This window comes from Bufo gargarizans, chromosome 2 (assembly GCF_014858855.1).
Source record: "Bufo gargarizans isolate SCDJY-AF-19 chromosome 2, ASM1485885v1, whole genome shotgun sequence".
Taxonomy (NCBI): Eukaryota; Metazoa; Chordata; class Amphibia; order Anura; family Bufonidae; genus Bufo; species Bufo gargarizans.
In genome coordinates, this window is record NC_058081.1 from 591,992,293 (window position 1) to 592,006,898 (window position 14,606).

At 42.0% G+C, this 14,606-nt stretch overlaps 1 protein-coding gene across 2 annotated transcripts in view; it reads right to left on the reverse strand.

The window, feature by feature from the left end:
• The window catches only part of LOC122928721 (coiled-coil domain-containing protein 50-like), a 95,258-nt gene that overhangs the window by 20,317 nt on the left and 60,335 nt on the right, over positions 1 to 14,606 (reverse strand). For both annotated transcript variants that reach the window (XM_044281864.1, XM_044281865.1), the window contains exons 6-7: positions 4,611 to 4,683; positions 196 to 792 (exon numbers count right to left, since the gene is read on the reverse strand). In XM_044281864.1, coding sequence (XP_044137799.1) covers positions 196 to 792; positions 4,611 to 4,683 — 670 coding nt within the window. The remainder of the gene's footprint in view (positions 1 to 195; positions 793 to 4,610; positions 4,684 to 14,606) is intronic.

Consider the following 14,606-nt stretch of genomic DNA (forward strand, 5'->3'; position numbering starts at 1 on the left):
AACTACTGGGCCCCATAGTTGATACCATAGCAGCTATGAAGTTGCTTCTATTGCACAAAGACTCTCCACATGAATCAATCACAATCAAATCACACACACAACATGCACTGTGTTGCAAGCCAAAAATTATGATATGGATGTACTGCCTCCCTAATTCCTAGTGATTATATAGGACCACCGAAAGTACCATTATACCTGTGCTCAGAACGTGACTTGGTATCCTACATGAAGGCTTGTTAGATGGTCGATGGTGGCGAAGATCATGGTTTTGGTTCCACTGTGAGCGTCGACTCCTCTTATCCCTAGCACAATGTTCTGGGCAGTCATCACTGTCTGAGCTGGAGCGTCTGCATCGGTCAGAGTGATGCCTGCAATGTTTATCTCGATGACCTCTTACTTTCTCCTCTTTTCGACCCATGTCACGCTCATGACTAGAAGTTCCCTCTGAGCTACTAGGATGACACGGACTTCTTTCTGAGGAACTTTTATGATTCCTGTAAGAAAACTGCACTTGCTGATCTTTACGGCTGGGCTCCTTCCAAACGTCTGGCGTTTTGGAATTTTTAGAGTTGTTACTGTCATAATAGACTTGGCCAAAGGAGACCCGGTTGGGGATCATTCTTCCAGGATGATCTTCTGGGTTTTTTGAGCTATGGTCCCTCTCAGAGCTTCTGTGCCCTCGCCTGTAATCTGAGGCATTATGGTGCTTAGAACTATCATTTCGGAAGGGATAGCCTTCCTCCTCCTCATTGTCCAAAGACGTCAGGTATTGCCGCTGCCGGCTGCTGTGTTCTTGTGTATACATGCAACAACACAAAGCCGAGGTTAGTAAGCGTGCACATAGAGTACAACAGGTACAACTGCTTAAGGCATATAAAGACCTATGCATCATCTAGTAACTTCTGACACAGAACAGGTTTGACTACACAGAAAAGCATTCAAGTGGGTGAGTGAGGCGAGCAGAAGACAAATCTCACTGCACAAGACACAAATTAAAGACATATATTTCAACGTATGTGTGTGCTGCCCAAAGGGGTTATGGTTGAAGAAGGTTAGAGCCTACTGGTAACACGGTTATGCTAAGACCTCCTTTAAAACTACATTATGCAACACAAGTACCTAAAGCTATATTGTTAATTGCATAGTTAGAGGAACTGAATTAGCCCTGACCACTGGAGAAAAGCAGACCACCCTTGCTTGCAGCTGGAACTTTACTTAGTCTTGCTTTGGAATTGAGGATTGATAGAACAGAACACCTGTTTGATGATTCTCAATACAATTCAATAGACCCCCAATGAATTGGTCACAGGACCCCCATTCTACTAAAAGGTAAGGGTCCAGGAATTGAGACTCAGACTTATCAAGCATTAATTACATATCTTGTGGAATGCCTATAATGGAAACACCCCCTTGATCCCCATTTATTTAAATGGAGACTGTCCACACATGTGCCACCTGTGCTCTACTGGGGGCTGAGGCTAAGAAATGTCAGACAAGATCCTCCAATTATTATGAAAATAAGGCCAAAAGTGCACATTATTTTGTGAGGAGAAGAGTGCAGCTACACAGGACAGCTACACTTTCCCAAGAGTTGATCCCGAAACCTATAGTCCAGAGAGGTATGCCAACTCATATAGATATTGCATAATTGGCAGATCGCAAGAGGCAGGAACTGCCAACTAACTTTGAAGGTCTATGGCCTACTTTAGCCACCATAGACCAGACTTTGATAGAGTAATGAGCCCCAAAATTCCAGCAGAAGACAACCCTATTTGGAGGTGACTTTGTAACAATCACCCATCAGGGTCTTTTTCTTACTGATGATCCGCCCCATGTGTACAATGATAAGAAGGATTACAATACAGTTAATAGTGGACCGTTCGAATCGTTTCATCTGGTGGGCCCAAGATGTGTCCACCAATGAACACAATTTCATAGCTTACATAAAGAAGAAATTTACTTACAAAGTTCAGTAACTTGTATAGGATGGCCCACAAAAAAGTAGCCTGCCTCCAACATCTCCAAATCAAATTGTCTAATAGTAAGTCTGTCCTGTAGGCAGTTTGATTTGGAGATACTGGAGGCGGGCTACTTTTTCGTGGGCCACCTTGTATAACTGACCTCGCTCTAGAGTTACAGCCTGTATTATACTCCAGAGCTGCTTTCACAATTCTGCTGGCTTCAGAACTGAAACCTCCCAGCAGTCCTTGATGGTTTAATGTTGAAACATAGCTTGCTTTGGTCATTTGCTTTATACAAGGTGTCCGAGGTGTCCACGTTACACAAAGCCCTGTATAGTGATCTGATTGGAGTGATCTGTCCCAATTACATTATAGGATCTCAGGTAAGCTGTTAGGACTTTGATGACCAACAGTATTGTGAATGCAGCTCTGGAGTATAATATATAGGCTGCAACTTAGGATCATTACAAGATAAGTAATGTGATGCACTTACAAAAGGTACTCAACCATTTATGTTTGCTCCAGTGGGTACCTGACTTACTATGCTGAACATAAAAGTGAAAATTTCACTTCTCGAGGTAGTATCACAGTCCTAAATATAGAGCCCAGGTAAAAATGGCATATACTCAATGGGAACTGTCCCACTGTATATATAGATATTTCCATCAAGGCTCGGTAACACTTACATGACACAGACCTCTTGTACTCTCTAATTATCTTGTAGAATTTTCCAGAGCCATGACCGCCTTTCATAACTTTTTTCTATTATTATGGCCTCGCCCTAACAGTAATATTATGTATAGACAAAGCAGAATAGGCAGATATAATATTATAAGTAACAAGACATTATAGGCAGCAACAGTGACATGCAAAGCAGACATTATTATGTGATGGGTGTGGGATACCTGAACACGTAGGGCCGGCCTTTATTACTCGTATGGACGCCTTGTCAATGGTGGCATATTATTAGGGAAAACTATAGTTAACCCTATGAGTTCTCATCTCTTATCACTATGTCTAATGCCACTGCAGATTCATAAGTTTCTAAATAATAAAATATCAAGCACAATGCGTTGGGCTGATGTACTGCAGCATTGCAATGGATGACTACCACAGAACTGCATAATCTTATGTATTCTGCTGTGGTGACTGAATCTCATCCAGTTGGTAAAGAAAGTCTAATGTCAACATTTCTCTCCCTCCCTCCAGCGAGTTTGTACACAGCTTGTGACATGCTGCATGCTGCTGCACTGAGCACAGTAAGTAGCCTCTCCTGTGCCTCTTCAGCTTTTTCCTCACAACTTGGAATGATCTATACAACTATAGATACGATACGATCAGGCCACAACTAACATGGGACCTGTAGTTACCAGAGCTACTGCTTGCAGTTATTTTTACACTCAAGATGGTGGACAGAAGCTGGACTGCACTCTTCTAAATAGAAAACTAGAAGTTTATTGGGGAGAAAAGAAAAACATTGCTATAATCTTGACAAGATTAGTGGATTAAGGGCATCATTTCTTGTCTCTGTCGGAGTTCTCTCTTTAAAGGGAGTCTGTCACCTCCATATGGCCATATACAGTGCTTACATGGCTCTGTAGCACACCTATACAGGGTTGTAACGGTACCTTTGTGCTTTTCTTTAGACTTGCACCGGCAGGAAAAACAAAGTTTAATTCATATGCAAATGAGCAATCGCAAGTACCCAGGGGCGGCGTTCAGTGTGTGGGTGCCCAGGGGCGGCGTTCAGTGTGTGGGTGCCCAGGGGCGGCGTTCAGTGTGTGGGTGCCCAGGGGCGGCGTTCAGTGTGTGGGTGCCCAGGGGCGGCGTTCAGTGTGTAAGTGCCCAGGCTGCTCTGCCTTCTTTTCACTTTACTCCTCCCCAGTCTCTGCCTTTGCCCTATCGATGAGGCAAGAGACTTGGAGGGCGGGCAAAGGAAGAGACTGGGGAGGAGTAAAGTGAAAAGAAGGCAGAGCAGCCTGGGCACCTACGAGTGCTCATTTGCATATGAATTAAACTTCGTTTTTCCTGCTGGTGCAAGTCTAAAGAAAAGCACAAAGGTACTGTTACAATCCTGTATAGGTGTGCTACAGAGCCATGTAAGCACTGTATATGGCCATCTGGAGGTGACAGACTCCCTTTAAAGCTCTGGCTTGAAAGGTCACCAACAGCATCCACCTCTTTCATCAAATACTCAGCACCCACCCAGATTCCTCCTACGAGCACGCATGTTGACTTCCACAGACTAGAATTCAAGTCCATGAGTGATAAAGCTGTGGAGCCCTCCAACAAGCGCTTTCGTTGCTACATTCTGGCAACTAGGAGGGGCCATAGAGCCCATTTAAAATGCTTAGGCTAAAGGCAGCATATACTATGTGCGTTAAAATTTAGGTTTTGCCCCACTTTTTTTTTCTGTAGGTGCAGTCGCGGTGTTACTTTTTTTTTATAAAATGGCACAAAACAAGGTGTTGCCACTTGTGAGAAATTCCAGTGAGTCAGTGCCGTACTTGCCTTCAGCACCCTCCTTCACAAAAACAGCTTGAATCTATATAATTACTGAAAGACGAACGCAGTTTGTACTAAGTTTCAGAACAAGTTGTCCTGTAAAGCCACCCTGAGGGCACTGTACAGATAGCGTAGGCTTCATACCTCCCCGGGTCCTCTCCTGTACATTTCTCTGCAGCTCTTCCTCCTCCAGCTGCTGTAACCGTTTAGCAATTTCCTATAAGAGAAGAAGAAAAGGAAAGATGGGACATTTCAATTACTGGAAATTAGTTGCCAAATTTCAATAGACTGTAAACTAGTGATGAGCAAACTTGTGTTTCAAGTTCGGCGTACAAGGTTCGGGTTATCTAACTTCTAGTCCGTGGTAGCGGAATCCATAACGGAATTCTTAGATAACCCGAACCTTGTGCACTGCACTTGAAACACAAGTTCGCTCATTCCTACTGTTGAGCTCAGAGAAAATCAGGAAGCAGCAACATTTTAGGGATGTTCCATTGCCCACAGATCAACCTCCAGATCCATAGACTACACAAAGTATAAAAAGTTGTAGCAACAGGTTTGAGAATAAATACAACACGCTCCATACTGCCCCTTGTGGCTGCTATGATAAACTGTGTTTATTGCAACCGTTTTTCATGTAATGAACTGGCAAATGCTAACTGGAAGCTCTCCAGGTGTTGGAAAAAAAAATATTTAAAATCTCACTTCCCGGCACACTGAGAGTTGTACTGTCACCTCAACAGGACAGCCACTTCCCTAGATACTATATACCAAACTAAGTGAAGGGGATTTAATTAAAACAAAGCATCTGGCAGAAGTAATAAAATACAGTAAATCCTGGAAAGCTCCCACTACTCATACTGCACTGCTCACTGTGTCATGGTCCCTCAGCCCTGTGGATCCTGCATAGGGAGTAGAATCATACGTAATCACCCATGTGGTGGCAATGTTTCAGTTCTTCCATAGAGTCTTTGTCAAGCTTGAGATTATATATATGATTATATATGCATAATGAATGCAGACCATAAGACTGCTATGTGGTCCATACAGAATTGGGGTCACAGCACAGGTAAGTTCATTATATCACTCAATGGGCATCTTGATCCCACCCTAAGAACTACATCTCCACAACAGTAACACACAAGTGTCTTTTCCCTTTTAGGCTGCCTGTACATGGTTAGGTTTTTATCAGGTTTTTAGACTCAGTAGTAAAGTTAGGTCATAAAGGAAGAGATGGTATAAGGGCTCACACACAAGGCCTTAAATGTTTTGAGGTCCGCAAATCACAGATCCGCAAAACATCGATCCTGGTCGAGGGCATACCACCATTTATTTTTTAACTTCTTTCGAAATGTCCTTTCCTTGTCTGCTAAACGGACAAGAATAGGACATGCTCTATCTTTTTTGTGGGGCTGTGGAACGGATCAGCACACTGTGTGCTGTCCACATCTTTTGTGGCCACATCCGAACTGCAAAACAAAAATGCATCTGAAAATCTGATCAAAACAGGGGTAGACTGGGAACCAAAAAAGTGATCATGGAAAAAAAAAAAAAAAAAGATAAAAGTGGCCCCAAGTCGTAGGCGGGTGCAAACTGACAGAATGCAGGACAATAGAGGTAGGTAGGCCAGCAATACCATAGTGCAGAATAAAATACAGCCCCAGCATAACCAAATACCACAGTGCAGCATTAAATACTACCTCAGCAGAACCAAATACCACAGTGCCGCACAAAATACTGCCTCAACAGAACCAAATACCACAGTGCCGCACAAAATACTGCCTCAACAGAACCAAATACCTCAGTGCAGCACACAATACTGCCCCAGTAGAACCAAATACCACAGTGCGGCAAATACACTGCTACCCACTACACAGTATGAAACTGCATCATCCTCCTTAGCATGGACATGCAGTAAAATTCAGGAGGGCACCTACGGCCGTTGCTCCTACATTAATGCTGAGAGCATCAGATCTTTCTGTACCTGGCTGGCGGCCATGCAGAGGGTTTGGGCGGCCCCCTGAGCATCGGCCCTCCAGGAAATTTCCCTGAAGGTTCTATGTCCAGTCTGCTTATGGATCAAAACCTGAACATGTACGGGCAGCCTTAGAGAAAAGGATAAGGGAGAGAGCACTCTTGGTCCTGTAGTCTTGGAAAGTCTCAAACTATAATTATAGGGTATCCCTATTTTGATCTTTTGCTATGGTGCCCCATCTCCTCCATTAAATACCCATCAGCCGAATTAAATACCATATACAGACAGCAGGCGCTGCTGGGAAATGTAGTACTACGTGGCAAGCATTTAAATGGGTTTTTGTCAGGCTAACAGCCGGCATTTGTGCCGAATCAGGCAGCCAGATCTGCTTGACGGAAATGTGAATCAGGACTTAGACATTCTACATTTGCTTATTGGTTGTCCATGGAATTTCTGACTCATCAAGTGGTGAATAACTATTTCAACCCAAGATCTCTGATGGACAAATAAACTTTCTGGAGTCACAAATAGTCATGTCATGGAGTACCTCAGAATATGTAGTAACTTGATTTCCCATACTCAGCATTTTCATACGCATTGGAAAGGTCAATGGGACTAAAAGGAGACATCTGTTATGGGTGCTATTTTTGTTGGGCCTAAAAGGTATAACCTAGCCCCCCCCCCCCCCCCCCATTCTTTATACTACTCACTGAGGGAAATCCTTCAAGATCTCAAAAAACAAACATACATAGAGAACATAACTTATATAAACCGGTGAACCTTTGTGTGCGTCGTTATTGATCTGCTACTAGGGAGGGTGCATGCCCGTTTGCTTTTTTCTTCTGTGCGGAAACTGACCTATCATGCATTTATTGAAATCTGCTGCATGTCAAGTATTTGTGCGATTTTTTAAAATGCGGATTTCAACCTTTGCAAAACATCAAATGCACACCAAAAACTGCAAGTAACACATACAGTTTTGGTGCGGTGTGCAATGGCTAGATATTGATGACCTATCTTCATGATAGGTTACCAATATCAGATAGGCGAGGGTCCGACACCCGACACTCCTGCCGCTCAGCTGTTTGAAGAGGAGGTGGCATTTGTGCAAGAGCTGCTTCCTCTTCAACATTACACTGCGCATTGTCTCGGTGGCGCAGAGTAATGGGAAGAGAATGTGAAGAACCGTTGTAATTATATCGTATGAGCGAGAGCGCTGCCTCCTCTTCAAACAGCTGATCGGCGGGAGTGTCGGGTGTCAGACCATTGCCTATCTGATATTGATGACCTATTATGAGAATAGCAAACGAAAAGAGGCAACAGCAGCATCTTCAGTGAATTCTTTATTGGACGAGCATGTAGCCAAAATGTTGCTGTCTGGTTTTTATGGTACACTTTCTGTGAAGCTCGTCCAATAAAGAATTAACTGAAGATGCTGCCGTTGTGTTTGTTGGATTGCTGAGGATCTGCAGTCGTGTGTGGTCACGAGGTCCGTGAGTGCTGCTCCACAATTGGTTTTTACACTATTCTGAGAATAGGTCAACAATATCTGCCCAACTCAACCTCTTTAATAAATGTATGATAGGTGTGAATGTCACTTCCCAAGCCACAAATGTTTGGCCATCCCTCCTTTAACCGCTATGGGACTTCCAAAAACAGCCAAATGTGCTGGGTGACTTACTGAAGAAAAAGGGGCCAATGTTCACCCCTTTCATTTGTCCTATGCCAATGGTGTTGGGAGTCAGACCAGCAACAATCAACTGATCAGCAGCTCCCATATGTAAGGGGGTGGTTCTGGTAAAATAACCCCTAGAAGAGAACAAGGACAACCAAGTCTAACGTTTATGGTGAAGATATAGAAGTCAAAGACTTGGTACAATCTAATTATACCAAACGGTCAAGCTGTAAGAAATATGAAGTAGAAATAAGAAGAAGTGGACTGACAAGCAGCAGGACAACATGAAAGAAATTCAGAGTAAGCATTTTTTTTTTAGCTTACAATTGAGTTGACAGATGAATAACACTATTGATGTCCATCGTCTTTGTCGGTTTGAGGTGACTTGAATTCGGTCTTTCACAAAATCCCTAATAAAGCTTTACAATATATTGGCTATAAATATAAACCTTTTTCTGCCTCACAGACATAGATTCCTCGCAACCCATGCAGATTTTTCATGAAGAGCGCCACCTATGGCTGTGTATCATATTGGGCTCTGGACCATAAACATTCCTAATGTACACTTTACTACAATAGTCATCTTATTACAAGACTCCAGGGGTGGATATCCCCTATAATTAGTGTGAAGAGCGTTTGTCATGCTGCGTTTATTCACCCAGTAACTTCCATGCTTTATCATACTACTGAGGAAAAGATGACTTGTTCATATGAGGAAGGGTCAAATGACCTTCTGCTTTTTAAACATCATCTTTTGTCAGCAGAACATGTAATAAAACCATATGAAAAGAGGAAACTGCAATTTCACGTGCACAAACGATATTCTAATGTTAGAGGTAACATCCTTTTCTATTGAGCAGTTCACGTCCAATAGGTTGAGATGATACTGGCCACAGCAGTGACCCAGTAAAGACTGCTGGAGGACCCAGGAAGTGTAGGAGAATAGCAGATCGGTGAGCAGAGTAGGACTTTTTTAATTTTAAGTCATTTTGTTTCTTTAAAAAATAAATAAATAAATTACTGGCTACACAACCCCTTTAACCCACTCTAGTGGTGGGTGCAGGTAGTCAAAATGTTTTAATTTTAATGGATTTTCTGAGATTTTTATACTGGTGACCTTTCCTTAGGATAGCTCATCAGTATCTGATCTATAGGAGTCCAACACCCGGGACCCCCACCGATTAGCTGTTTGAGGAGGTGGCGGCTCTCCCATGAGTGCCGTGGCCTTCTCTCAGCTTTTCCTAGGCTAGTGACAGCATGTTCATCAGTCACGTGGCCTAGGAGCAGCTCAGCCCCAGTCAAGTGAATAGGGATGAGCATGATACCAAGCACAGCCACTAAACAATGTATGACACTGTGCTTGGGTCAGCTGTGAGAAGGCAACGGCACGCACAGGAAAGCTGCTACCTTCTCAAACAGCTAATCGGCGGGGGTCTCTGGTGGAGGATGAGGATAGGTCCTCAGTAAAAAAAAAAAAAAAAAAAACTCAGAAAACCCTTTTAATGCTGAGGCCAAGTAGGGGATTTGGAGCTCTTGGAGCTATAAAGGTATAGAAACTGAATCAAACACAGAATCCGGCAACTGAACTTGAGATGGTTTAGTCTTCTAAGATTTTCACTGACCACACAAGAATGGGAAACACCTTCCTTGAGGTTATCTAAGCGCAGGCTGTAAGCTCATCACATGCAGCTCACATGTTACAACTGTATGATCTTGATCTACCACAAGACTATTATTGTATTTTCCAGTCACTTCCTCACAAGAAGGAAAAAAGGCCTGCTCCCCCCCCCCCCCAAAACAATACCGCATAAACGGATATCTAGAGAAAAAAAAGCATATTTTTTCTAACCTTGGACCATTTATTTACTTCTATAGGAGACTGTTGTGAGCATGCTCAGTGACATGTGAGGAGGACACAGTACAAGGAGACAAAGAAGGAGCTGGTGTTGGGCTGTCCCCATCATCTAATATCAATGTTGTCACCCTGCGTTATCTACTTTATACAACAATATGTCTCTGTTTGAGTAGACATTTTTATGTTCTAGGATGCCAGAATAATAAAACTTTACTGAACATTACCTTGCATCACCTCTTGATAAAGATAAGCAGCTGCCCCAATATATCTGTTTACTAACCAGCAATGCTAGCACTAATAAAAGAAATGTTATCACAGCTCTACCCCTGCAGCGGGAACCTCCCCCCATGGCCCTTTAATAGAAAAAAAAAAAAAAAAAAAAAAAAAGTAGTACTTGTTTCGCGACGCCAGTTGCAATGAAGCAACAAGGGCACAGGGCCCCTTTTAGTGATACTGTGGATGGTACCCAAGTGTAGGAATGCCAGAGTGGTATAGGGTAGCCTATAATGTCCCTTAATGTTGGTGCACGTGTCACGGTGCTCCTACCTGGACACGCTGGACCCTAGGCGTTGGCTTCGCAGCAATGAAAGGGGGTTTGTTGATGAAGGGGAGGAGGAAATAAATGGAGTCCAGACCTTGTGATGAAGTTGATAACAGCTGTACTTTGCATAAATATTTCTCCAAACATTTCCAGGCTTCATCTTGGTTCCCAGCAGGCTTTGGCATTAACTGTGGCAGGCAAACTCCTCTCTGCTACATCTGTTGCTCTTTGGCTCTGTTGTGCTGACAGGATAACTGTATAACTTAGCTTTAGCTGTAGGCTGCAACTTCTTTCTTGGTAGTCTGTCTCTAAACTGGTCCAGGGAACTTGACTCGTGGCTTCTGTGGCTTCAAGCTGTGGGGTGTTAGAATGGAATAGAAAGCCCTATTTTATGTACCTGTAGCTCTGCCATTTATGCTGCCACCTGCTGGTGAACCGGGCATATTAAATGTAAACATAACAGTTGCATAACATTAGAAACGCACAGTGTGAATGTCCTGCAATAAATACCCAGAAAGACAATTAGGTTAACCATAGGAGATACACCCCTATAACATTTTTTTTTCTTTAGGATGAGCCGTCTGGCTTAGAAAACACATCTACAAATACCATATTAGTGAATTCTGGGTTGACAGAGTAAAGAATAGGAACAAAGAGTGTCTATTGCTCTGGAGGACCCAACATGTCCATGCATTATATGAACAGCTCATTGACTTCAATAGGAACTGTGTAATGTTTCAATTCCCCTGTGGTGGCGCTGTGGGGTAACAGAACACCTGCTGCCAGGTTCCATCACAGACTACATATGATTAGTTGGGCTCAGTGTGACAATCTACAAGTATGATCAGCTTATTGTCAGGGGATCCTACTAACAAAATGGGATTGAGAACACATTTAATGTGTTCATGCGACAACAATACCATTTTTTCTATTTTGTAGTCAGCCTTTAAATATCTAAACGGGCCTTTAATTCTGAATTCTGGTTTCAAAAAGTCGCAAAATGGGGCTTTTACGACTTTTTGGATTTACTGGTGCAAAAATTTTGTTTTGAAATATGGGTGCGAAAGTGGGTGTGGTAACCTATGTTAATGAGTTTTCACTCCAGATTTATCACTGAGACTTTATTTTTTAGGAGGGTGGAGTAGACAAACTGGAGGAGCTTTTCTAGACAGAAGTGTTAGGTCTAACGATCAGCCAAATTTATCAAGTAACATGTGACATTAGATAAATGTGGCATAAAGTACACCAACACAGACTCAAGCCACACTGACTTCAAATATTCCCATGATAAATTCCCCTATATAAATGTAATATTTTTTCAATTTTTGTGGAGCAGAAGGCTGTCTATATTTGTTTACAATGGCTTAAGTAAAAATAAGAAAAAAAAAAAAGGTATACAAAAATTCCCATAAATGGTGTAAAAACGAAACCACCACAGAATAGTGGAGATGGTGTCATAAATAGTTATGCGATGCCCTCTAGTGGACAGCTGTCGCTTTCATAACAGGATGTAGTTCATGTTCTCATCTGAACTCTTGTTTCTGTTTCATTTCTAACTCGGCTTTAGGATCTAGAACTGTGCCAAGAATTAAGCGACTGCCCAGTTTAGACAACATAGTGCATTTCCATTTACCAATGGGAGTTTTTTTTTCCTTTAGCTATCTTACGTCTATACTGACATATGGTCATTTGACAATACAAACCCAAAGCTTGAGGCTGCACTACTGAAAAGAGTCTGATGACAACATGAACATGTCAGGTGCAGTATTGTCATGAAAACCTACATGTCAAGATAAATGCACAAGGTCTCCATGACAACAATAAGAAGGGACCACGGTGTCATCAGAATCTCTCAGTAGTGTAGCCTCAGGCTTTGGGTTTTTAACATCGAGTGATCATATCTCAGCTTAGATGATCATAAAAATGTTTACTGTATTTGCAATAAGCCCGTAAAGCCCTTTCATTTTCTGACGGTAAGCCTCCTTTTTGGGACTTTTTTTCTTAAAGTAAGCTCTACCTCAGTCAACGTTGCAAATTCAAACAATGTCTCTATACTCCTACTGATGACACGATTTTAGCAAAAGAAAGACCGATGTGAACTCATGTTTCCTGTGTTTGTACGTCGAAGCTGAAAGGCCCAACACCCCCGGTGGAATTTTAAAATGACCTTTGCAGTTTGCAAAAGGTGCACATGTAATACTGCATGAAGCGTGGCAAAATGTGATTATAATAGAATTAAATAAAAGCAAAACACCATGTAATTTTATATCTGACACCCTGGAAATTCCCCTGAAGACGCAAGCTGTCATTTAACTACTTCAACCCCGCTAGCTGAAACCCCCTTAATGACCAGGCCACTTTTTACACTTCTGCACTACACTACTTTCACCGTTTATTGCTCGGTCATGCAACTTACCACCCAAATGAATTTTACCTCCTTTTCTTCTCACTAATAGAGCTTTCATTTGGTGGTATTTCATTGCTGCTGACATTTTTACTTTTTTAGTTATTAATTGAAATTTAACGTTTTTTTTGCAAAAAAATGAAATTTTTCACTTTCAGTTGTAAAATTTTGCAAAAAAAAACGACATCCATATATAATTTTTTCGCTAAAATTATTGTTCTACATGTCTTTGATAAAAAAAAAATGTTTGGGTAAAAAAAAAAGAAAAATGGTTTGGGTAAACGTTAGAGCATTTACAAACTATGGTACAAAAATGTGACTTTCCGCTTTTTGAAGCAGCTCTGACTTTGAGCACCTGTCATGTTTCCTGAGGTTTTACAATGGCCAGACAGTACAAACACCCCACAAATGACCCCGTTTCGGAAAGTAGAAACCCCTAAGGTATTCACTGATGGGCATAGTGAGTTTATTTTTTGTCACAAGTTAGCGGAAAAAGATGATTTTTTTTTTTTTTTTTTACAAAGTCTCATATTCCACTAACTTGTGACAAAAAAATAAAAACTTCCATGAACTCACTATGCCCATCACAAAATACCTTGGGGTGTCTTCTTTCCAAAATGGGGTCACTTGTGGGGTAGTTATACTGCCCTGGCATTCTAGGGGCCCAGATGTGTGAGAAGAAGTTTGCAATCAAAATCTGTAAAAAATGACCGGTGAAATCCGAAAGGTGCACTTTGGAATGTGTGCCCCTTTGCCCACCTAGGCTGCAAAAAGGTGTCACACATGTGGTATCGCCGTACTCGGGAGAAGTTGGGGAATGTGTTTTGGGGTGTCATTTTACATATACCCATGCTGGGTGAGAGAAATATCATGGCAAAAGACAACTTTTCCCATTTTTTTATACAAAGTTGGCATTTGACCAAGATATTTATCTCACCCAGCATGGGTATATGTAAAATGACACCCCAAAACACATTTCCCAACTTCTCCTGAGTATGGCGATACCACATGTGTGACACTTTTTTGCAGACTAAATGCGCAAAGCGGCCCAAATTCCTTTTAGGTGGGCATTTTTAGACATTTGGATCCCAGACTTCTTCTCACGCTTTAGGGCCCCTAAAAAGCCAGGGCAGTATAAATACCCCACATGTGACCCCACTTTGGAAAGGAGACACCCCAAGGTATTCAATGAGGGGCATGGCGAGTTAATAGAAATTTTTTTTTTTGGGCATAAGTTAGCGGAAATTGATTTATTTTATTTTTTTCTCACAAAGTCTCACTTTCCGCTAACTTGGAACAAAAATGTCAATCTTTCATGGACTCAATATGCCCTCACGGAATACCTTGGGGTGTCTTCTTTCCGAAATGGGGTCACATGTGGGGTATTTATACTGCCCTGGCATTTTAGGGGCCCTAAAGCGTGAGAAGAAGTCTGGAATATAAATGTCTAAAAATTTTTACGCATTTGGATTCCGTGAGGGGTATGGTGCGTCCATGTGAGATTTTATTTTTTGACACAAGTTAGTGGAATATGAGACTTTGTAAGAAAAAACAAACAAAAAATAAATAAAAATATTTCCGCTAACTTGGGCCAAAAGAATGTCTGAATGGAGCCTTACAGGGGGTGATCAATGACAGGGGGGTGATCACCCATATAGACTCCCTGATCACCCCCCTGTCATTGATCACC